This window comes from Hippopotamus amphibius, chromosome 10 (assembly GCF_030028045.1).
Source record: "Hippopotamus amphibius kiboko isolate mHipAmp2 chromosome 10, mHipAmp2.hap2, whole genome shotgun sequence".
Classification (NCBI taxonomy): domain Eukaryota; kingdom Metazoa; phylum Chordata; class Mammalia; order Artiodactyla; family Hippopotamidae; genus Hippopotamus; species Hippopotamus amphibius.
This window is the reverse complement of record NC_080195.1, coordinates 87470534-87494723: the sequence shown is the minus strand read 5'-3', so window position 1 is coordinate 87494723 and position 24190 is coordinate 87470534. Positions and strand designations below refer to the sequence as shown.

The 24190-nt window shown below is 36.4% G+C and overlaps 1 protein-coding gene across 9 annotated transcripts in view; it reads left to right on the top strand.

Annotated features, from left to right (window-relative positions):
• The window catches only part of ROBO2 (roundabout guidance receptor 2), a 570793-nt gene that overhangs the window by 14193 nt on the left and 532410 nt on the right, over positions 1–24190 (top strand). For 8 of the 9 annotated variants that reach the window (XM_057696205.1, XM_057696199.1, XM_057696197.1 and 5 more), the window contains exon 2: positions 4240–4360. The exons of the other annotated variant lie outside the window; for it this stretch is intronic. In XM_057696205.1, coding sequence (XP_057552188.1) covers positions 4294–4360 — 67 coding nt within the window. In that variant the 5' untranslated portion in view covers positions 4240–4293. The remainder of the gene's footprint in view (positions 1–4239; positions 4361–24190) is intronic. 9 annotated transcript variants of the gene reach the window in all.

Below are 24190 nucleotides of genomic sequence, written 5' to 3'. Positions count from 1 at the left end.
TCTTCTGTTCATTTTACATTTAAAATTTATTTTTGATGTAGCAGCTTAGTCTGGCTCTTCAATGTGTACTAATGTTCATTAAAAAGGCTTTACTGTACTTTGAATATGAGAACAAACAACATTTAAAGAACTCTGCGTGATGCTTCCTGTAACCTGTTTTTCACTCTGTGGAAGTGAAATATCTTGTTAAGAGGTAATAATACCCAAGGGCAATCAGAGATAAAAATGTAACTACTTGGTGGGTGATGTCTAGAAATCAGCTTCAAGTAAGGTCTGATTTAACATCTGTATTAGAGATATAAAGGAGAGAACAAAATGATAAAGAAATTTACGTATTTAACCATTAGACCCTATCAGGAACTTCTTCCCCCACCATCTACCAGTACCCCCTAATGAACATAGAAATGATTTAGAAAACTTTAGGCAGCAAAAATTGTTGGCAGATTATGAACCAATGCCTTATGTGGTATATAAATGTAAAGTAATTCTTCAGGGAAATAATCAGAAATCTAGATATCTAACTAGAGAGAGGAGCCAGCAAAGCAATAAAACTGAAAGGGCCCAGGGGATAAATATGGGAGTGGGGGCAAGGAGAAAATGCAATTCAGATTAAGAGTGTTATGTCCCAGTTTTAAAGGTCAGGAGATTATAGTGCCCATTTAGGGAGTATTGCATCACTGACCGTGGAGATTCTCTTTCAATGAGCGTGGCTTAAGTGCAGTTGAAATACTTCTTTCATTTTGCACTTCATTGCCAGAACATGCGAGTGGGAGAGAGATTTTGGCAAAACAGAAGCAGGAGTGAGTACAAAGACAGATTCTTTTGGAAGATGTCTGTCCACTTAAAACTAGAGAAGGAAGTACTTACTGCGTCTATATCCTGACCTATACAGATGCGAAAAAATTTTGAGATGGATCCCGCTAAACCTTTTCAAATATTGAGGGGAAAGATTGGCAAAATGTAACCATGTTTAAAATATTTCACCAACCACTTTTTATAACTAAATCTGAAAAACTCGGAAGCAGTGAGTTATGCTCAGGAGGCGAAATACTCATATTTTAAAATTTTTGTTAATTTATATGATAGGAGATGCTTAATAGAAAGTTGCATTGTATTTCAAAGGGAAGGCAATAAACAATGAGTCCACTATGAAAATAGACAAGAAATGTAATCAGACTCATTGGCTGAACAGGATCTAGAACATAATCCTCTTAACTCCTTTCAACATTAGTGAGGTCTTATTAGACATGCACCCTTTGGGGCTATACAATTTAAGAAAAATGCGAAATATTTGATAGTTTCTGTTCTATAGAGAGCTGCAAAATGATAACAGGAGTGGAAAATAATATGTACAATGGACTTCATGAGTTGACATTCTTTTTTGTGTTTTGCTTCTTGTCTCATCATTTTGAATAAATTATTATGAGGGGGCAGAACAATATCCTGTCATTGGATATAGACATCAACTTTCTTGGTTTCAGACATTTTCAGTTGTTTGATAGGCATCACATGCAAGCTAGAACCTGAGCTTTGGTGATTATTTTATATCATTAATGATAAGCCCAAGAGAACAGAAAGAATGCAGAGCTGACCGGCAATGCTGATCAACGCTCTCCTGTTCTTATAGTGTCCTGGTGCCTGTGTTAGGAAAGGGAGCATAATACTGTGAACTGGGTGCCTTAGAACTTCCAAGAACCAGGTAGTGACTCTTTTTGGCTTTGCTGGCCATAAGGCTTCCTTTTGTCACAACTACTCAACTCTGCATTTGTATGGAGAACGTGGCCATAGACAATATGTATATGAAAGGTGGAGTTTTGTTCCAATAAAACGTTATTCATAGACATAGGATTTTTAATAATTTTTTCATCTCACAAAATAACATTTTTCTTTTGACTTTTTTTCCCCCTATGGTTTAGAAATGAAAAACATTTTTTTTTTTTTTTTTTTTTTTTTTACCCACAGGTCATAGCAAAACAAGGAGTGGGCCAGCTTTGGCCTAAGGGTTATCGTTTTCTGTAGAATATAAAGTATTCCTTTTCATTAGAGGAGTAGAAGAAAGAATGTGGTGGGATGGGGCAAGAGGCAGATGGAGCCAGAAGATGAACACCGCCCCTCGCCCATATTATTTTTCCCACTTCCTCACTCTTCATCCATTCTTTCAGCAAACATTTGAAGTGTGCCTACTATGTGCAGTGGATTGAGCTCTTTAGATCCCAAGCCAACTTACATACTGTCACTGCCCTCAAGTCCTGCTGCAGTTGCAGTGTTTGTACAGTGCACTGAGAACCACATGCAAGGCTGCCTGGAGCCTTGGGAGAAAGCTTCCTCACTGATTCTCCCCAGTCGGTCCCCAACAAGGGCCCCCCTGCCTGGTGTTGCTCGTGCCAGTAGTTCAGTTCGGAAGCAAAGGAGAGCGTTCTTCTTTGATCGGAGAATGGAGAGGTGGGCGCTTGCACTAGAGCACACAGCTCTTTCGACAGGCGTGGGCGGGGCTGCTTTACGGGGATCCCATCTGCTGGGCGGGGAGGCCCTGAGTTCTCGCGGGGCTGGCACAGCTGCTCTGCTCAGGCTCCAGATCGCAGTGCCGGGTGCAGCGGCTCTGCACATGGCCCATGGCCGCCATCTTGAGCTGAGTGTCCTGCGAGGCTCCTGCGCACGATTCCAGAGCTGAGCTGAGGTGTCCACATAGCAGTTTCGCACGTGGGACTCTGGTCTGCAGGCCTTGGGGCCAGGCCTCTGAACGCGGAATCCTATGAGCAAGGGACAAGAGACGAAGCATCAAGGAAGAGGTTATACCTTATCACTTAGATGCCATCTTATTTTCCCCTGGGACCCCAGTGGGCTTTGCTGGTGACAGCTTCACACCTGTCAGGTAACTTGAGCAGAGTCTTAAGAAAAGGAGTGTTGTGACTGCCATTTGGACAAGTGGTTGTAGTGGTTGGGAATAGGGCGGAAACGGTATTTAAGGCATGAGATTACTTGATATGGTGTTTCTGGTTGAAGTGTAGGTACAGAGAGGAGAGTCCTCGCTGGGAAATGGGGTTGGAGGGTTCCTTGAGAAAAGCTCAGTCATGGAAGGAAGGCAATGAAAGCTCATCTAGAGGTTTTAAAGTTGGTTAATGTCGTTCAAAAATGCAGTATGTGACCTCCATGAGGGTGTTGTTAAAGGTGCAAAGACCAAACACAGAGGAAGCCCTTTAGGGGTAAAATGGTGAAGGATAAACAAATTGTCAGTAGATGTGAAAGAAACTATATGGTCAGTATGTGTGAAATGCATTCGAAAACTATTGAGGTAAATTTGACAGAATTGGGCTGGATATGGGAGAAAAAAAGAGAGAAAGTTCGGGAGAAAGTATTTCTAGCAGTTTGTTTAAACTGGGGATTTGAGCAGGCCAGTCAGAATTAAGACACCCCCAATTCTGTTTGTCTTATCTTTCAGACTAAAGGAGAGAGATTTTTCTTCATGTCCATCTTTGTTCTTCCTATAAAGTTGAAAATGTTGGTAGTTCTTTTGCTACGTGTGTTTTCTTCACACTCTACTTTTTTCGGCTAGTGTAAATAGTGAATTCAGTGTTAAATTTGCAAGTAATTTGGAGGTATGACATCAATTCGTATATACACGCTTTCAATTAAAAATTCGTAGTTCCATTTGTATGGAGAATATAACATCTTCAAAAACAAGAAGAAATTCACAAAGCTTTCCAAGAAATCTCTACTGCCTCTCAGTATATAGCAAGACCCATGTTTACATCTTAGTCCATTTTATATCTGCTGAATTAAATTTGTCCTTTGTAGACAGCATTTTATGTAGAAGCCAATAGAGTTTATGCTATCTGACCCCAAATATGTTCAAGAATAAAACTTCCTGTTGAAGTCAAGGATCTAGCTTTCTTCCAGTAAAAGAGGGAAGTGTTGCATGGAGTGGAGCAAGCCTAGGCAATGGCTCTTCAAACTAGATATGTTTCCTGTACCAATTTGGCAGTTAATAAACTACTCGGTTAGTTGATAAAGGGCTGGGAGATGGTATAAGTGAGATTTTCTGCTTGCTGTACAATTATGTGCTGGCTCCTTTCCCCAAGTCCATAGAATTCTCTGCATTTGCTGTTCCTGGTGTAAGAGAGTGACAGATAGAAATAGAATGGATCCAGTATCTCTGTCATTTGAAAGTAAAAAATAAGATGGACAGTGAGGTGATGAAGGTCAATTCCTAGAGTTACTAACTGACTTTATTTTTTTCAGTTTGATGTTACTGTCATGCTGCGGGGCCATATCATAGCTTACATTTGAAAGCATATGGGCATTGAACCACAGCATCTGCAACCAGTGATTGAGAAGAGGCTAACTCTATACAGTTTCATCAGTATGTGTGTGTTTGATATCTCTGTCTCTCTATCTCTATCATCTATCTATCTATATCTATCTATCTATCTATCTATCTATCTATCTATCTATCTATCTATCTATCTTTGCTTAAGGTGTAATACATCAGTAATGAGATAAGAGTCCCAATAATTCAGTGCCTACATATTAAATTTGGAGTTATGGTACAGGATAGAGAGGCTTTCATTCATATTTAGAAATAACAGATACAAAAAAGTATTCACCTGGAGCTCACCCTTGTATGATTGTGCGCTGCTTTTATAGTTTGATTTTTTCTTTTAGATTTTTCTCTTTTATCTAACTTCCATGGCCTCTTTCCATTAACATCAAACACTTCTGCATGTAGTATTCATCATTCTGTAACAAAGAGCATATAATATTGAAAAAGATGCTCCTGGTATTAGGGGTCTCTGCATAAAACTCATTCTCCTGATGTTGTTATTAGGTAGCCAGTAAATTGCATATAGTATTGATGAAGGGACTTTCATTCTCATAATACTCTCTGAACTCAGGAGGGACTAGTTTGCTGACAAGGTGTATATAAATGACTAGAACTATAGAAAGTCTCATAATGAATCCAGAATAGAAATATAGATTCTGCAAAACAAAATACACTAGTCTCATGCTCCTTTTTTTCTCTTCATTGTGATCTCCTAACATGTTATCCTATCAAAATATTTTTTAATACCTTCAATTTCTCTTCCATGTAAGGGTTATAAAGAATTCCCCAAATTTATATGTGTATAAATTCCCCAGATTTATATTTATATTTATATTTAATATATATTATATATATTCATATATATATATGAAGAACTCATTTAAGTACAATATATTCAGATAAAAACTAATATACATTGGTTTGGACTGTAACTTGTGTAATATAAATATAACTAGTCTACATTTTTGTACCCTGGGGAACTAATCAAAACCAGTGGGGTAACTTTATTATACCCAATCCCAATCAATTTATTTCTGTAAACTTATATAACTGCCAGGTCATTTTTTACTTTTTCCCTTCTAATTTCGAGTTTTAAAAGTAGGGTCATGTTAACCAAAAGAATGCTTATGAGGTGAACTTGGTTTGGCAAATTGGTGATTATTTTAACAGAGCCATTTTAAGCAGCGTGAATGCACTAAATAAAAAAAGGTAAATAGAGTAGTTAAACTGTCCTTATAAATAGTGCACAGTACAAATAATATCTTTTGGGAGAGGATTTAGGACATATTTTGTAGGTATTTATCTCACAATAAGAGGAAAGTTTCCTTCCGTGAGAAAACATTAGATCACAGGAAGGCCTGAAATATTTGAGTATCAACTTTGTGAAGCCACACTCAGTCTAAACAAGTTCCAGCAAGATAAAGTTCTCAGAATAAGAAAGAGATTGGCCACAAAGATCCACTGCTGTTTCTCAGCTCTTTCCTGTAGTGTAGATAAGACTCTTTGATGAAGCCAACCTTTCTCTATTCATTTGTGTGAAAACCCATTCTTCCCCTTCCTTTTTTCAGAGGAGGTGGTATTTGGTAAATTTGGTAAAGCTTATAAAGACCTAACTGTGTTTGATGAGATTCACTCAGATTAGGCAATAAAAATGAAGATGTATATTTGTAAATGAAAGATCCTCTAGCTTATTATTAATATCTTAATTCAAGGTGTGCTTTTATTCATCAGAAGACTTGAGAACTGTAAAACTTTATTTTGGATTGTGAGAAACTAGCAGTCTCTCATTTCTTGAAATTATATGGGCAGTTTGAAAAATTAAAGACTGGGAAATACTGGGAACTGAGCATACAGGAAAAAAAATATATAGTATATTTAGTGTAATTTTCACAGCTCTAAATATATTGATAAGTCAAAGCTTAGATACAAGACAAAATTTTTGGCAAAATTGTATTAAGAATTGTAGATACAATAATATGAAAATAACTTTTTTCAAATATATTGCTTAATATTTCTAGCATGAAACACAAAATGGTTGAATTGAAGCCATAATCATAACCCATAACCCATGCAGTGTGTTTTGTAGATTAAGGAATATGCATGTATATGCGTATATGTAACACATGTATGTATAGATATGCATATATCTGCACATATACACACAAGTGCATGCGTGCACACGTACACATATACTTACAATGTACTTAAAAATGTATGCAACCAAGTTAAAAGGCTTTGGCATTTCTATCCTTTTGTCTTAACATTTATGTGTGTTCATTACTGGCGTGCAAGCCATCCTTTCTTGCTTTGAATTTTATAGTGTTTCTGTTTAATATGAACTTGGATTGGGATTATCACTGAATTTTGTCATTACATGTATGTGTGTGTGTGTTGTTTTTACCATCAGAAAAAGGAATAATTACATTTCTTACGAATTTGCTATTAAGAAAATTCTATTAAAATATTGGGGGTAAGAAATGTCTTTAATGTCTTTTGTTAAGCTTTCAAATATCATGTGAATAGAAAAAGCGAATAAAAACCTTTGGCCATAGATGCTTTTAGCTTAATAGCAAACTAGGTTTATTCAGTTGCCTTGAGGCAAAATTCATGAAAATTAAAACTGCAATACTCTAACATTTAGTTACCTGAAAGTTCCAATCAAATGTAAGTGATATCCACAGCAACCTTGTTATTGTAATTTAAAAAGACAAAGACTACTGTGTGCTATCTGGTACATCCTGCCCTCTGTTCCACAACATCCCTAAGAATGAATTTGTAACTCCTCTTAGGGCTAGTGAAGACCTCAAGTGATATTGTTAGTACTCTTGAAAAAGTAAAGGAAAAAAAAAAAGGGTCTGTGGGATATGGCACTAACGGTGTTTAAAAAAAAATGTTATTTTAAAAAAATTTCATCTTGCTTAGCTATTTCCAAGTTTATGACTATAACAGTTTTAGATGATAGCACAGATACACACTTATTCATTAGTTCTTTCAAAAAATATTTACTGAGCAATTGCATTGTGCTGGGTGCTTGGAATAGTGTGTTGAGCTTTCAGCTTAAGCTACAAAAAATCTACAAAACTTAGTTTGCTGGGCCTGGAGGCTTCCTTGGGGAAGTAATATTTATACTGAGGCCTATGGGATTTAGCCATGTGAGGGGTAGGATCTGGGAATAGCACTTAAGACTGCGAGAAGGTCCTGAAGAAGGTGGGGGGAGGGGGACCTGTCACCTTTGAAAACCTAGAAGAAAACTTGATGGGGGGAAATTGCGAGCCAAGGAAAGCGGAAGAAGGCTGGACTTAATGGTGCAGCTTTTATAGATAAGGATTCTAAACTTTATTCCCAGACAATGGGAAGACAATGAGAAGACACTGGAGGATTGTTTTGCTCCTAGGGGAATTTCCAGCTGGTAGAAGAGGTCCAGTGGTAAATCTGAATACTACAGAGTGCAGTTAGCTGTTCGCTGTGGTTAGCTGTTAGCTAGATGTGGCCTCGGGAGGCTATGAAAGGATATTGAACCAAAACCATTCTGGGGGGAGGGTTGAGGTAAGGATTCTGAGGGGGTTAACTTGGGCTGAGTCCAGAGTAAGAGTTAGCTAGAAGTACAGCGCAGTTCTCACCCCAAAGCAGTTACATTAAAAAGGCTGGGACAGGAGCCTGCGTGTCTTTTCTAAAAGCTCTCTTATAATTCTTGACATGCATCCAGGGTGGACAGTGAGAAGATGGTAAGGAATAACGCAGGAAGAGGTTGCTAAGGAACTGCGAGTCAGTCGGTGAGACTGGAGCAAAATGAGTGAGGAGGGCATGAACTTGAGACATACCTAGGAGTTTGGCCAAAATAACTAAATAAATATATAAATAACATAAGTTTCAAATATATGCTGCAGTGAGGGATGCAAGTAGTGATTAATAGGATCTCCTATCCCGTCAGCTCCCACAACTCTTTCTTCATCTCCCTGGATTACACCTTATTTTATTTGAATTGTAATAATGTATGTATAAGCTTTACGCATCACACTTACGTTAGGCTGCTTCATGTCAGGAGCTGTTTCCTTCTTGTTATTGCTTGTTGTGGGTAGCAGAGAGCTATACATTTAAAAGTGTTCAGTTGAATTAAATTCAAATGGTCCACTTCATTTAAGTTTCCTGTGTCCTTACTTGTTCTAGACTAAGTGAAAACTACTCTTTTCCCTTGGTTTTGCGGAATTCATGGTGTGTGCAAATTAAAAATGATCGATTCATCACAATATTTTCCTGAATATACACAGTTTATGTATTCTGAATTTGATTGGGCTATCTCCTATCTATATTTGTATGATTAAATCCAATTTCTCATTTAAGAATATTCATAATGTACACTTTGTATTGTAATTGTTAGTTTGCTTACCTGGATGGAAGGGAAAACCTGTTTTCTTCCTGTTAATTTAAAAGCCTGCAGGAAAAATTTTTTTCTATGATAAAATATTTTGATAATGTTTCCTTGATGTTCTCATTTCCCATTTTTCCATAAGTTTGATGACTACCAGGGGGATTGGAGGTCTCGATAGCATTAATGCTCAGCTTGATAGCATTAATGCTTCAGGCAAGAGATAGTTTTCTGGAAAGTGACAAGAATTCCGTATCTCCCAGATTTGGGAGGCAGGGTGCTCACAAAGTATGTTTATTCAATGATTTAAATGAAGGTGGATCTAGCTTAATCAAGGCCACTATATTAATTTAGAAAGAAGATTGCAAGAAGTACATATAAAATAAAATTAATAATAATAGTGTTTAATAATATTATCCCAGTCTTTCCCTAAGGAGCTTCACGTGCTTGGCTATTGTCTCATTAATTCTCAGATGCTTCCTGGGAAGGACTAGGTAATAAATCACACGTTGGCGAGAAGATGGTTTAAATCAGGTATTAGAAACAGCTGCATTCTTAGTACATACAGATTGGTCAACAAAAGTTGCAACTCATTTTTAAGGAAATACACTTACTCTTTTTCATTATAAGAAATGAATGACCAAACAAAAACTTTCTTTAAAATTAACTGTGAAAAATAGCTCATTGTTTCCCTTTTTATTTTCATTTAAACCCAATTACCTGTCATTCATATGACCTATTTTCAAAATTCCATTAAAGTCAGTGAGTAACAAGATTCTTAGCAATCTTTAGTCAGGTGTCATTTGACTATTGGTGATCAAGATTGAGAGCACCTTAAATGAGGAGTTGCAATCAATGGCCATCATCCATACTATTGATTAAACACTTTGTTACCTTAGTAATGACCCAAACTTTAAGCAGTTCTTAGAACTGATTAATTTTAAGAAACAATTAAGATAATAAAATAATGTCACTATTTGCATAATTAATTGGAAAATTAATGGAATGTGAAGGTAAATATATATGTTTCTCTTTGAAAATAGTGCCTTGTGCACTACTGGATATACAGATGACCTTTCCACTCTGAGGTCAGAGTTCAAATTAAGCCTTGGGTCCTAAGTAAATTGAGATGAATGGTTTGGCCTCTGTCCCTCGTGTAAAATAGTCCATATCACAAAATCACCATACATCTGTTTTTGCACAATTGGCGTAATTGGCGTTCTCCTAGGATTTTGGTGGCAGTGAAGCTGAAGCTATTTCTTATTGCAGAGGAAGATTCTTTAAATATAGATCTTTAGTATCTTTAATATAGATCTATACTATTCTTTAGTATAGATCATGGATTTCTTTAAAATGTCTGTAAAAATGGCCTAGAATAGGTCTGCTCTTTTTTGAGAAGGGAGGATTATATCATCATCAATTTGGTAATTGATAATATCACAATAACAATTTAATACATTTACTGAGATAGGAACACCTATAAGAAATGACAATAAAAAAATTGAAATAATTTTGAAGAGGCTTCCTTCTTGATCTTACTAGTAGTTTTATAACTATCTTCACTCATATTGAGAAAAATAAAGGTTGTTTTTATATTTTAATGACTTGAAAGTTATTCATATTTATCATAAACTTTAAAGTCTAAATCATAGGTATGATATTGATGTCAAAAGACATATTAGGCAATAATAATTCTGACAGTATTAACTGCAGGTGGGAAGAATAGTTTCAAAACCAGCTCTTTGTTCCATGGGTTCTTCTGTTAATAATAAATAATCTACATAATTTCTCAAAAATTCATCAATTTAAAAAATAACCTTAGCTAGAAAAACTCTGTGTTAAAAGGGTGTTTGTAGATAATTTCACCCTGTAAATTATACAACAATGTGTATACAATAAACTAAAGGACTAAGAATGGGGAAAATAAGTTAATGTATGGAGATGTATACATTAATGTTAAAGATGTCCATATTTCAATTATATAATTGATCTACATTTTGGGGGGATAACTGTTTTTATTTTTTACTAGTTTTTGATGGTACAAACATGCAACCTAAAGAATTTATTTATTTATTTATTTTTATTTTTGGCTGCATCAGGTCTTAGTTGTGGCACATGGGATATTTGTTGCGGCATGCAGGATCTTTTGTTGTGATCTGGGGGCTTCTCACTAGTTGTGGTGTGCAGTTTTTCTCTTCTCTAGTTGTGGTGTGTGGGCTCTAGGACATGTGGGCTCTGCAATTGTGGCGCACTGGCTTCTTTGCCCCGACCAGGGATTGAACCCACATTTCCTGCATTGCAGGACAGATTCTTTACCTCTGGACCACCAGGGAAGTCCTGAGCAACCTAAAGAATTTTTAAGGAACGTTTACTTAGTGCTAAGTATTGGAAGATTATATTAAAACATAAAACAGTTATCTCCATTATCCACGTACTTACTCATAATAAAACAAACGAATCTTTGGTAGACTTGCAGTAATTTTTAAAATTAACACTCATGTTCAGGTTAGCAAATTTTAAACTCTTCATTTGCTTTCCATTAAATATTTTAAGAAAAAGGTCCTCTTCCCTCTTCCCCCACTCCCACAATACCCACACATACATACATACCCCCCACCCAAAAGACACAAAACAGTTTGTCCTTGTTGGTAGGCCTTAGCAACTTTTCCAAAGATTTCAAGAATTGTCTCTACTTCATTTTTAGTGACCACCAAAGTTGTAGTAATGGATTAACCAAAGCCATCATTCCCTTTGCAAATCATACTGACTGAAGCCAGAGCCCCATCTAACATACACAACTCATAGGGTCATTTCCAGTGTGGTGGGCACTAGTGTTCCCATCAGTTGAGCGATATACTCCATAAGTCTCAGTTCTGCTCTTTCAAACTTTTTTTTTGCTTGCTATTTGTACTCAGTATTCATTACCATCTTTATTTAACAAAAGTTAAGCCAGAGGACAACTGTGAGTACAGAAAAGGAGGAATTTTACCCATATATACCAAATTAAAAAGACTTGGTATATATGTATCTAAAATAAACAGCTTTTGAGTTGGATATGATTAACAGACTAAAATGATTGGGGAAGATGTCATGGGATTTTATGAGAACATTAACTAAGATAACACATGAAAACAGCAGCACCATGCTTGGCGTAGAGCCAGTGCTGAATTGAGTATTTGTCCCTTCTTTTCATAAATTCTTTGATGAAGGGCATCTGTTATTTACTGACATATTTTCATTAGCCTCAGAGGATACGGACCTTTAGTAGGAAGTATGTGAGAGAATCAAGATTGGTGTTAGTATGCAATTCCCAGGAATTAATCCTATATGTCATGTTTCCATTCACAGTTGCCAGAGTAGCTCAGTTTTTAAAGAAGATGTAGAGGATGCTTCAAAACTTTTTTTTCTTTTTCATTTTATTGATGATGACTTCATATATTGATTTTTAAAATCATCGGTACTACTTCTTACATGGTAGACCACTTTAAGATCTGTTCTTCAACTCTAAACAATCATGTCTAAATCTTTGCTCTATTTGTTTCTCTTTGTGGTTTTTTGGGGTTTTTTTGTTTGTTTTGTTCTTGGCAACTTTTTAGTTGTTCTCAAAATAATTATGTGTATATTTGCAAAATGTGTATATTCCAAAAAGACACCATTAGTGTTTGTTGTTGTTTTAAAGTCATAATTAGAGGGGGCTATCTTATTTTTGAAGTTCCACTTCCCTCTCATCACTGGGAATGCACAGGCTTCTTGGTTGATATTTATGCTAAGGGTGTGAACCTTAATTTGATATGAGAAAACATATTTTTGTGATGAGAGAAAGCTGTCAGTCTTATGTGTTGGAAACAGAGAATAAAATTAAGGCAGCATTTGCAAAGATGTTTCCTTCTGCTCTGCCATCATTTCCCAAGGGAAACAATAGAAGCCATTTTGTTTTGACTTTTTAAAATGATAATAAACAAATCACCCTATTGAGAATAATCTTTGTTTAGATGAACATTGTATAGATGAAAGCATAATCATTTTCCCCCATTGCTACTATCCAAAACCTCCTACCAACCAGTCACTTAACAGCCCCATTTAATATTCACTCTAAAGAAAAACATATCTGGAAAATATAATTCAAGCACATTCTTCATTTGTAGGAGAGGATGAATGGCATCAAAACAGCATGAGGGAAAGTGGAGTTGGAAGTAGACCATGTGAATAAAGACTTCAATGATTTTGTGAACATTAAATTCAATGTAATTCCACAGTACGACAGCCCACTCCCACATGCTACTATTTTCCTAGGCTTCAGTATAGAACACATGATCTGAAATAGAGGTAGGCACCCGGTAGCCTGTGTGCCAAATTCAGTTTGCCACCTGTTTTTGTGTGACCCACAAACTATTATATTTCTTTTTTTTACATTTTGAAATAGTTGAATAAAAATCAACAGTAGAATAAAATTTCATTATAGGTGAACATTTTATTCAGTCTGATTTTCTTGTGCACAAAGTTTCACTGGAACCTGGCCATGCTCATTTATTCACATACAGTCCATGGTTACTTTCCTACTACAAACACAGAGTTAAGTTGCCCTGACAACAGGGTGTGACTCACAAACCCTAAAATATTAACTGCCTTGCTCTTTAAAAAAAGTTTGGTGATCTATGACTTAAAATAAAAGGGGTGATCCTTGTGCTCTAGTGTATGTTCTTAAACCATATACAAAAGTGCTAAATTATAAGACAGAAAGAGACAAACTGGAATTCACGTAAGGAGATCACTTAGCATAAGGGAGGAGGGCTGAGATGGGTTTTAAAACATGATATGAGAAACGGTTGAAAGCATGATGCTGCTTTGCCAGAAAAAGCAGTTGATGGGGATCGCAGTTATGTTTAAATATCTGCAGTCACATGGAAAAATGATTAATCTCATTATATTTAACACAAGGGGTAAAGCTGGATTTAGAAGCAGTAGGTGGGAATTTTACTGAAAGGTATGTTGATTCAATGTTGGAAAAAAGAATATACTAATCAAATTATACTGTTAAAATGGAAACTTTTTTTCTTGTGTGTCACTGACTTCTAGTACTTTGATTATTCAGCCATAGGCTATTTAAAACCGTTGTTCAAAATGTCTGGAAGAGGTTAGATTGAATGACTTTTTTATTTTCTCATTAATTAATTCAGCAAAGATGCATTGAAACCTGCTTTGTTTCAGACACTCTTTCAGGCACTGAGATTTAGAGTGGGAAGCAGCACAGACCAAGTCCTGCTTTTCTAGAGCTGGCAGGCTGGAGTCCTTCAGGCGGAGAGGAGAAAATGCAAGGAATCAAATCAGTTGTTAGGTAATTTTTAAGGACAAATTGACGTTATGAGGATACAATATAGTGTTATGACTGTACCAGGCAGGCCAGGCATTCTTAGAATCATCAGGAGAAGTCTTATTGGGAGGAAATGTTTGAGCGAAGACCTGTACAAGGATCAGCCTTACAAAGATCTACAGGAAAAGCATTCCAGGGGAGGGAAGGGCCCGTGCAAAGCCCCTAAAGTGGAGAACTTGTTATGTTAGAGGACCAGAAAGAAAACTAGTGTATTAGCTTCCTAGGGCTGATGTGACAAATAACTACAAACATCCTGGCTTACAAATGATAGAAATTGTGGCTTTTGGTAGTAGCACGGAAAAAATGTCTGGGAAACAAACAAACAAGCAAACAAAATTTATTGTCTCATAGTTCTGGAGGCCAGAAGTCCAAAATTAAAGTGTAGGAAGAATCCTTCTGATATGGATTGCATTGCGACCTCTAAAAAGATTTGTTGAAATTCTAAGTCTCAGTACCTCAGAATGTGATCTTTTTTGGAAATAGGGTCTTTACAGAGATAGTTAAATTAAAATGAGATCATCAAGTTGGCCCGTATCCAATATGACTAATGTCCTTATAAAAATGGGAAATTTGGGCACAGAGATACAAGGAGAATCCACATGAAGTTAAAGGCTGAGACTGGGGTAGTTTACAAGCCAAGGAATGCCAAAGATTGCCAGCAAACCACCAGAAGCTAGGAGAGAGGGCAGGCAAATATTGTAGTATAAATACATAGCCCGCAGAAGGAGTCAATCCTACTGACATCTTGGATTTGGACTTTTAGCCTCCAGGACTATGAGATAATATGTTTCTGTAATTTAAGCCACCCCATTTGTGATACTTTGTTACGACTGCCCTAGGAAACTAATACATGTTCCTTACCTCTTCCAGCTTCTGGTGGCCCCACATATTTCTTGGTTCATAGCAGCATAACTCCAGTCTCTGCCTGCATCTTTACATGGACTTGTCCCTTACATCTCTGTGTGTCTTTTTCTCTCTCTTATAAGGATATTCTCATTGGATTTACAGACCACTGTAATCCAGTATGACCGTATCTCCATCCTTACCTTAATTACTTCTGCAAAGACTGTGTTCCCAATAAGGTCACATCTTGAGGTTATGGGTGGCCATGTGTTTCTGGGAGCACTAGTCAATCCGCTACAGCTGATGTACCTAGAGATTTGTCAGCAAAGAGGACAAGGCAGTAGAAAAAGAAGGTAGAGAAGGCAAGGGATGGGATACGTAGGATATTGTAGATCCTGGTGAGGAGTCTAGATTTTATTTTAAATATAAAGAAAATCCCTTGGATGGTTTTAAGCACAGAAGTAGAATAATTTGTTTATATTTTAGAGAGGTATCTTTGGCTGTTGTGTAAAGGATGGGCTATAATGGGAAAAGAGTGGAAACAAGGAGAATCATGTTTGGCCCTTGTGGAGGGGTGTACCATGTGCTCAGCACAAATGGAAAGAAGTGGGGCCAGGTTTGGGAGATGTGCTGGTGGAATGGACATAAGCCAGAATGTTTATGAGTGATGTGCTGCAGAATGGGGAGAAATCATGCATGGCTTTCTTATGGTTTGCTTGTTTATTTTTAATGGTAATAGACTGTAAATCTTTCGAAAGTACCAGAAGGTTATACTGTGAAAAGAAAGCCTCCCACCTAGTTCTGTTTTCCAGTCTTTAGGAACAAATGCCAGTTTTATGTACATTCTTCTGAGGAAATATTCTATGTAGAATCTTTTCTTTCTGAGATGACATATATCTCCTTCCAAATGAGAGTTATTCTTTTTCTGTAAAATCCAGTTAATGAGCAAGTTTCCAGACCAGAAAACTTACTTTTTAGAAAGAGCTATTCATTCAGTAAAAAAAAAAAGTCATTAAATTCTAAAATGGGATGACATTAAAATAAAACCAGTAGTTTTAGTATAAATGTCCCTTATGATTTTTGTATAATGAATACTTGTGAAGTTACCTAAGACTTCATAGCCAAGGCTTTTTGCCTAGAAATAAGAAAAGCAACTCCTCCCCCATTTGCAGAAATCATAAATGAAAAATGAAATGGATTCTCTCTTCCATTGTTTGTCCTCTCACTCCTTTGAAATGAGTGATGATGTTTTAGAAAGCATGGCCATTAAGCTGCTCGCCCAAGGGGCATGGGGAGTCCCTGGCAGAGTCCGTTTGAGGTGAAGCCTGGGTTGGTTGTGTCTAGATGTTCCCTCCTGTGAGGCACTGCTGTCTTCCTGCTTGTTTCAGGGTGTTTCTAGGCCATTTCAAAAGTGATTAGGAATTCATCAGCTTCCTGTGACAAAAGCATTGAACATGAGAAAGTTTCCTTGCTAGCATGAAGCTGAGCTATGTTCTGCTGATTTTGTCTCCTATATAGCTAACAAATCTGCTGACTTCTTCCCATCCTCACAAGTCACCATCATTTCTTATCTGGGTTATTCCAAGAGCTTTGTGGACTCTTCTTAGAGAAGGCACGGCGGTCTTTGAGAATATGAACCAGATGATGTTAGCTTCTTGAGATGTTTAAAATATCTCTGTTTTCTGTTGCACTTATGATAGGATTGTAATCATTGATATGGCCTTTTAAGTTCCTACATAATCTTGGTCTCACAACCTACTTTTTAAACTTTATTCCACTATTCTTTCCCTTACCATACATTCCAGCTACATTGATGTTATTTCAGTTTCTAGAACATACCAAAGTCATTTCCATTTAAGAGACTGCCTATGTTGGATACTCGGCCAGGAATGTTCTTTTCCAAGTCTTACTTTGGCTAATTCCATTTGTCTTTCAAGACTCTGCATAAGAGTCATTTACTTAGAGAGGACTTTCTTGCCCAATAATCCAAATTTGTTCTTTTTACTACATTCTCCTTTATAGCATTTTCCACAATTAAAAAAGATATTTATATACTATATACTTATATACAACCAGATAGCAATCTCTATGTGTCTCTGCTTTGTTCATTAGTATGTACCCAGTGTTGGCTGGTAATAAGTACTCAGCATATATATTTGTGAATGAATATATTTTATGTTTAATATGTAGTAGAGATTAGAGACATTCATCATCCCTAAAGTTTGTGTGCTTTGAATCTGTTCCACATTAACCTGTTTTTATTTAAATTCAGGATTGCATTTATACTTATTTACTATAAATATAACAGTGAAGTTCACTTTTTTGTGGAAGGATTATAAGGCCATCATGATTTAATTCAATGCAATGATTACTAGAAGTCAAAAGGCAAATCATTTAAAACACATAAATTGAAAATGAATCATCTAAGCCTTTATTATGTTTGTAATATTGAAGCTTTTGGGTGGTTCTGTAAGTAGGCTTCGAGGAAAATACTTAATAGATATGAAAACAATTGCTCTTTAAAAATTACAGCAGATGAGTATTTAATCCAAAGGGGGTTAATAAATTGCTCAAGGGAAAAGAGTTGTAATTATATTTAATCACTGTCATTAAAAATAGTCTTTAACAGGTTGAATGCTTTTAACTCAGCATTCTGAATACCAGGTAAACATCGACCACTATTTTTCTAATGTTTACTTTGTCATAAAAAAGTGAGCAGAGTGTGAGAGGAACACATTTATATTTGTTAAGAGGAAAAAAAAAGCGTACTGTTTCTGAAATCACCTGTAGGGTGAGGTAATATGAGAGGGAATATTCGTTATAATTGTTTAAAATTCACTGAAAAGATTGCTTTTCTGTACAGAAGAGGAGAAAAGATTGTGAGAAGCACATTACAGAAAACAAAGATCAATGGGACCATATGATTAATTTGAAGTTAAAGTAAGGAAGGTCTCTCATTTGTCACCCAGTGCCAATTTGCAGTAAACCTTAGCATTTCATCAAAGGGTTGCTTGTGAACTACTTTAAAGCAATCAACTTTCCTGGAACTGGAACCTAGGGCCTTCTTGAGTCCTCTTGGAGAGCACAGAGTCCCCATGATTAATCTTCTCTTCTGTCAACATGAATATTAAGTGATTCCCTCCCTGGTGCATTATTAAGTTGTCTTTTTTAATGCTACTTTCTGAGGACTACACAGCTTGACCCTCACACTGAGGGTGAACGGATAGAATTGTCCTATGGGCATGATGTTCTCCTTAAATGTGAAATTATGCAGATTCGTGCGGCTTTTTGCCTCGTCAGAGATTGTGCCCTGAAAATATACACAAAGAAAGGGAGTAAATGAAGTTTGTTAACTAGATCGTACATTGTAATCTTAAAAAGTGGCTTTTTTGATAACCATTTTTGATATATATTGCTACATACAAAAGTGTACAACATTTACATTACAAATTAAAATCCGGCGTAGTACAAATGAATGCATTCTCATGAAACAGGTAATGTTAATATTTCTTTTTTATCACTAGCACTATGAACAGTGATGAATTAAAATGCAGATTCAAATTTAGATGTGGCATATTCATTTATGCTCTAGTTCTTTTACAAATATTAATATGTGATATAATTGCATTTTCTGTTCTCCCCACCTGTGAGGCTATCTCTAAAGTGTCACAATATCATTCTTTCTTTCCTCTTTCTTTTCTTTAAGGTTCAGTTTTAAAATATGTCCCCTTCCACCTGTACAATAATTCTAGGACATAGAAGAAGAAGTTAGGAACAGATGATTTTTTTATGTATCTTGTTTCCTTGCAAATGTTTACTAAGGCAATTAGTTACATGCCTGAGAGGGTCTTTGTAGTTATTATATTTTGAACGAATCAAGTCATACTCTTTTTAACACATTAGGGTGTTTATTAGTTCAGCTGGTTTGCTGACAGATGTTTCCTTTAGGACAGAAGATGAACTAATACAGCTAGTTCAATTTAAAAAAAAAATCACGGCCTGGGTGAGTTCATGACTTTGTATTTCTCTCCAAGTTTTAAAGTAACTCTTCCTAGAGAAAGCATCTCCTTTATTATTTTTTGTTCCTGCTGTGAAGTGTATTAGTCACTGGAACATTACCTATAAATAAATAAATGATGAATGGGTGAATGAATTCAATCCTTTGAAGAAATAATGTTATTTTAGCACAGCATAAATGTCCCTAAGGGCAGGGTGAGATGATAGTGTAGCAATCTTTTCCACCAAAGGAAGTATTCTTTCATGAGTATTTAAAGTGCTATATTTTTCTTTACGCAATCTCGAGAGCAAAGACTTAAGAATATCCAACTTTGTATTTTCACTGTTTGCAAATTAAATGTTTCTGTTGTTATGCTCCTGTCACATCAGTTAAATTTTCATAAATGTAAAGTTGGGTACATTGAAACCTGACTTAATGGAAAATGGACCATAAGTAGAAGGGGAGAAGTCACTTTGCTTGTGATCAGTATGAATACACACAAGTAAATATACATGAAGTGCATCTTTTCATATGTGAGCATTATAGTTTACATGTTAGCATTCTTTATTAGCATTATAGAATGAGCAACCAGGTTTATTAGCAGCCATATCTTTTCTTCCTAATTTCAAATGAGAATTTTGGGGGGTCATATCTGTATCTGAAGGTATAGTATGTGGAATGCCGTGAAGTTGTCCCTCAGTATCTGTGGGAGATTGGTTCGAGGATCCTCGTGGCTACCAAAATCCGGGGATGCTCAAGTCCCTTATATAAAATGGTGTAGCGCAGTCGACTGTCCATACCCACGGGTTCTGCAACCATAGATGTAATCAACCACGGATTGACCCACAGATGGGAGTGCTTACTTATATAGATACAGCAATACCTCAGATGAACATACTGATGAATTTTACTAGTAAAGGAAATTAAGAATACTAGTAAGCTTTTAAAATTAAGAGTAATGTTTTCCCTCTCTCACCAAGGCTGGGCAGGCTTTTGAGATGATTTGGGATTCCTGTCCGTATATTTGTTAAAGACTTGGAGATAAGTAGGGAAGGGGTACCCTAAGATAGTTGTTTGTCAGGGTTGGGCCTAACTCTGTTTCGTTTAATCAGTAAACTCCTGATGAGAATAACTAACAGAAAAAGTAACTTTTTTTTTGCATTTTCATGTTAATATATACACCAAAATATAGTCAATATGTTTCCTGTAGGAGGGTTGCTTTAATTATTTACTATTGCTTCTTCTGGCACACTAATGGGACTTAAAATTACTGTTCTTTGCTGAGATCAGGAAATAGTAATAGCTTGAAAACAGTTTGAAAAGCTCAAGCATATTTTGCTATCTTGAAGTTTTATTTAGAAGGATTTTGTCCCCATAGTTTTCCTTTTTTGACTGTATCATAAGATCAGATACATAAATTCTAAATTTTTTCTCCTACCCTGTGGTACTGATTTTATTGTGCTTTCTTGTGCTTCCTGCTTTGTCTTATTAACACATTTTAACTTTTTAGGAATTAAATTAGACGGGCTCTTAAAAACAGCACCTAATTTAAATGTTTAGAACTTATTTGGCAGAGGGGATATGTTTTAACATATATGGTACAAAAATGTCTGACAACGATTTGTGTTTCTGGATTTTTTTGCTTGTTTGAAGTTTGCTTTTTTTAAGTGATAGAGATTTTAAAAGGTAAAACAAGTAAAACTGGAGAGAAGATAGATGGTCTTTCTTTGCTTATTAAACTATATTTTACCAACCACCTATAAATTATTTTAAGATGAAATTGTATGAAATCTTTATGAATGACTGCCTTAAAATTAAACAAAACTTTTCATATAAATATTAGTTATATTTTCTAATGTAAATAATGTAGCACTTTGTATTGTATACAACTCACTATCATGCATAGATAAATCTATATGAAGCACTAATAATTTGCCTTAATTAAAACTATAGGTTTGGCATTTATGGAAAATTTTAAGTTTTGAATGTGTTTATTCTCCATAAAAGAACTCAAAATTATGAGCTTTCAGTTTTGCCTTAAAGATTTCAGCAAGCTAATACTGATCAATGCAAATTTTGTAATGGACTGTGTAGGGGAGGACAAATATCTTCTCCTTCTACCCTTCTAATTTCTTGGCTGGGGTTCCTGTAATAAACACAGATTAAAAAGAGAAAAGCATACACATTCATTTAATATAAGTTTTACATGACACAGGAGACTTCATAAGGAAATGAAAACCCCAAAATGGTTAAACCTAAGTGTTTTTTTTTTTTAATTTATTTATGTATGTATTTTATTGGCTATGTTGCTTATTGGTCTTTGTTGCTACACGGGTTTTCTCTAGTTGCCAAGAGCAGGGGCTGCTCTTCACTGCGGTGCACGGGCTTAGTTGCTCCACAGCATGTGGTATCCCCCTGGGGCAGGGACCAAACCCATGTGCCCCGCATCTGCAGGCAGACCCTCAACCACCATGCCACCCAGGAAGTCCCGTCCTAAGTGTTTTTGTACTGGGTCTGATGAAGAATGGCAAGTCCTGGGAGAATGTGATAGGACAAGAGTACGAAGGAAGTGTAGTAAACTGGGGAATGTAGCAAGTCTTGTTCCTTCACATCCGTGTTCCTTCACATTCCTTTCCGTGTTAGTCTTTGGAGATAAGGATGCTCCTTTCCTCCGGGTATAGGGAGGGTACCTGTCACATGAGGGTCTTATGGCCCATTTCAGAGGACGGTCACAAAGTCCTTCTTGCACCTACCATTCCTCAAATTCCTTTAGCTTAAAAAATTCAATATGCCAAGGTGCCCTATTTGGAGGGAGCATGTTCTGGACCCTGTTAACTGTTTAAAACTGATGATGCTAATGTTTTTAAGGAAAGGCTTTGATGATGGGATGCTTTAAAGATGTGCTGAAACAGCTCACTTAAACCAGGACTCTTTCCCGATAAATGTACTGTTTCCTAAAATCTTGGATAAAAAATGCACAATAACACAACACATTTAAAATATATGTTCTTGCCTTTTGAAAAACAGGACACAAAATGTTCTATTATGTTTTGATATTCTTGAGTTGTGTGGAAATCAATCTGTACAAGCTATTTAAATTCTTGGATTTCTCACCTATAAAACAGGGATAATTATACAAAAGTGTACTGAGAATGAAATACAATAGTCTCTGTAAATCATCTGCTGCCAAAAATTTGACAAAGTGTAGCTATATGATAATTTTTTGTTATTGAATATTAGAATCATTGAAAATGAGTTAATGTTTGTTAAATATGTGATATACTAGGGTACTGTGCTAGGCACCAAAAATACCAAGTTAAAACTTGTAGCAAAAATGAGAGTTATATAAATAACTAAAATGATAGAATAACAATTGTTAAAATACTTTCTGTGCTCTTGTATGCAAATTGCTGGCAAGCCTGGTCAACTATGGATTCCGTTTGGGTGAATGATTGCTGGGGAGGGGCTTGACACTGAGAGGTCATTGGGAAAAGGTTAGACGAGAAATGATTGGAATCTGCTTGGACTGTGCTAACCTGGAGTAAGCTGGGACTGTGTTCCTTCATCAACTGGACCTTCCAATTTTCTCTAGATTTTCAAGGCTTTTTTTTCTTCAGAGTAGCATCTGGCCCCCTTGGTTATTCTTCTGTAATACATGTATGCGTGTGTATATCTATATATCTATATCTATCTCTGTCTCTAGAGAGGAGCACACATACATATATTCCAAGCATATATACATATACACACACACATATATATACACTAATACTTACATTTATATACATATTATTATCCATCAAAGGCCATTCTTTGCCTTACCAGAGGTGTGGCACAGGTAGCCTTTGAGTGTACAGGTGGCTCAGCCAAGTACAGAATCATTCCTGTATGTTGTAGAATTCCTACCCATTTCTATCTCTCTTTTTGAGTCCAGGATTATGAAAGTGGGCTTTGGATGAATACTTTTACAATTCTGAGTCAGATATATGAGCATCAGCATTCAAGGAAGCACATGACGTGTCTGCTTCAGATGTTTTATTGCCCAGAGGGGGAAAAGGGTTTAATCAAAGTACCAGGGCACAAGACTCTGAACTTCTTGAGGGTGGCACTGCCTCCTTCCAGCACAATGCCTGGCCCATAGTATACCAGGCATTGTGTAAGTGTTTCAGCAATTAATAATATTACTGATACCATTGAGGTCACGGTTTTCATAAGAAAGGCAATTAAAAGTACAATATAAACCACATTTTCTTTCCACCCTATAGATAGACCTCATTGAGGCAGTTGAAATAGCTATATTCTTACAACTTAGTTTGCCTCTATTATTGAAAAGAAGAATGCAATTGAGAAACCAGACACTACTCTTTAGCTTCTGAACTGTTAATGCACCTCTAGATCTATTTGAGAACTTGTGTTACAAAGACAAATTTCTTAGCTTTTATCCTTTAGCTGATATTTATGTTTTCATGAGATACTTTGTTCTAGCTACTCATCTAGACATGTTACATATATATATTTTTTACATCAACAAACACATTTTGGTGCCTTTATTTTATTTTTTTTATTTTATAAATTTATTTATTTTTGGCTGCGTTGGGTCTTCATTGCTGTGCGCGGGCTTTCTCTTATTGTGGCGAGTGGGGGCTACTCTTCGTTGTGGTGCGCCGGGCTTCTCAGTGTAGTGGATTCTCTTGTTGTGGCGCACAGGCTCTAGGTGCTCGGGCTTTAGTAGTTGTGGCACACAGGCTTAGTTGTGGCTTGGTGGCTTTGGAGCACAGGCTCAGTATTTGTGGCGCACAGCCTTAGTTGCTCTGTGGCACATGGGATCTTCCCGGCCCAGGGATTGAATCTGTTGGCAAGCGGATTCTTAACCACTGTGCCACCAGGGAAGCATTGGCCAGCGGATTCTTAACCACCATACCACCAGGGAAGTCCTGACATATTACATATATCAATTCATTTTTTTTCTCGTAACATGAGGTAGGAGATATTACCATCACTATTTTATACTGAAGTACTGAGAGGTTATTAATTTGTCTAAAGTTACCTAACTCTAAGTCTGGATGTCAAATATGAGTCCATGTTTTTAAATGGCCTTGCCCTGGGGTATTACATTTATTTATATGGTGCCTTAGAATTCAAAAACTGTACTTTACATGAATGATCTCATTTCATCCTTAACACAGTAAAAGCAGATGTAATTTTCAGTCCACTTTGCAGGTGAAACAACTGAGACTTAGAGCTGCAAATCTGAGACTGAGCTGGGTCCAGAGTGGTTGGTTTGATTCACTG